The sequence below is a fragment of the Colobus angolensis genome, unplaced genomic scaffold, assembly GCF_000951035.1.
Source record: "Colobus angolensis palliatus isolate OR3802 unplaced genomic scaffold, Cang.pa_1.0 Scaffold600, whole genome shotgun sequence".
Lineage (NCBI taxonomy): Eukaryota > Metazoa > Chordata > Mammalia > Primates > Cercopithecidae > Colobus > Colobus angolensis.
Window position 1 is genome coordinate 27697 of NW_012119600.1, and position 802 is coordinate 28498.

The 802-nt window shown below is 40.6% G+C and overlaps 1 protein-coding gene across 2 annotated transcripts in view; it reads right to left on the bottom strand.

Moving 5' to 3' along the window:
• Positions 1-255, bottom strand: part of PGBD2 (piggyBac transposable element derived 2) — a 12578-nt gene extending 12323 nt beyond the window's left edge. For both annotated transcript variants that reach the window (XM_011963174.1, XM_011963173.1), the window contains exon 1: positions 189-255. Coding sequence is in view for 1 of the 2 variants with exons in the window: in XM_011963173.1 (XP_011818563.1) it covers positions 189-205 (17 nt within the window). In the remaining variant the exon portion in view is untranslated. The remainder of the gene's footprint in view (positions 1-188) is intronic.
• Positions 256-802: the final 547 nt, after the last annotated feature.

Here is an 802-nt window from a genome sequence, read left to right on the forward strand (position 1 = left end):
CCACACAACCATCGGCCTTTTCCCATTTTTCCCATTCTTCTCCCATCTCCTCTCCCTTCTTCCTTTATACTTCCTGGACACCAACTGTTATACTGAGGCCAAGAGCTAAAAATGTCATGGACTTGGCCTTTCAGAAACATAGGGGAATAAATTCTTCAATAAAACATTTGATCAAACGGCACTCCTACCTGGATGTTGAAGCCATGATGAACTGGGAAGACGAAGCTGTCTTTACTCACAGCGTCTAAGAACCTGTAAGACAAGAAAGGTCAATTAAAGAAAATTGTATCTTCAGAAGCAAGGCAACAGGATCTTTTCTACCATTTAAGGGAAAAATACCTCTGACTTAAAATTCACTACCTTAACAGTGTCTGGGTCGACTGGTTATTCGAAGGGAAAAAGAACGAATCCTTCATCTCACAACTCACACCACAATACATTCTAAAGTAGATGACATTTGGGGCTACATGAGTCTTCACTTGTGGGGTGGCAGAGGGCCTTCCACTGCATTCCAGGATGTTTAATGTCATCCCTGGCTTCTACTAACAGATGCCAGTAGAACATCCCGCCGCACTGTCCCTAACAGCTAAACATCAGAAAAACCTAAAAGACTACCAACTGGGAAATGATATAACTATATTATATAGAAGTTTAAACAAATGAACTACCAAGAAAGCATAAGGATCCTGAAAACAACACTTAATGAAACAAAGCTGCAGAGAGAAAGTGTAGAACACCACTTATGTTAACTACAAATACCCACAAGAAATTCCCTGTGTTGTCAACAGATACTATGTGCAGG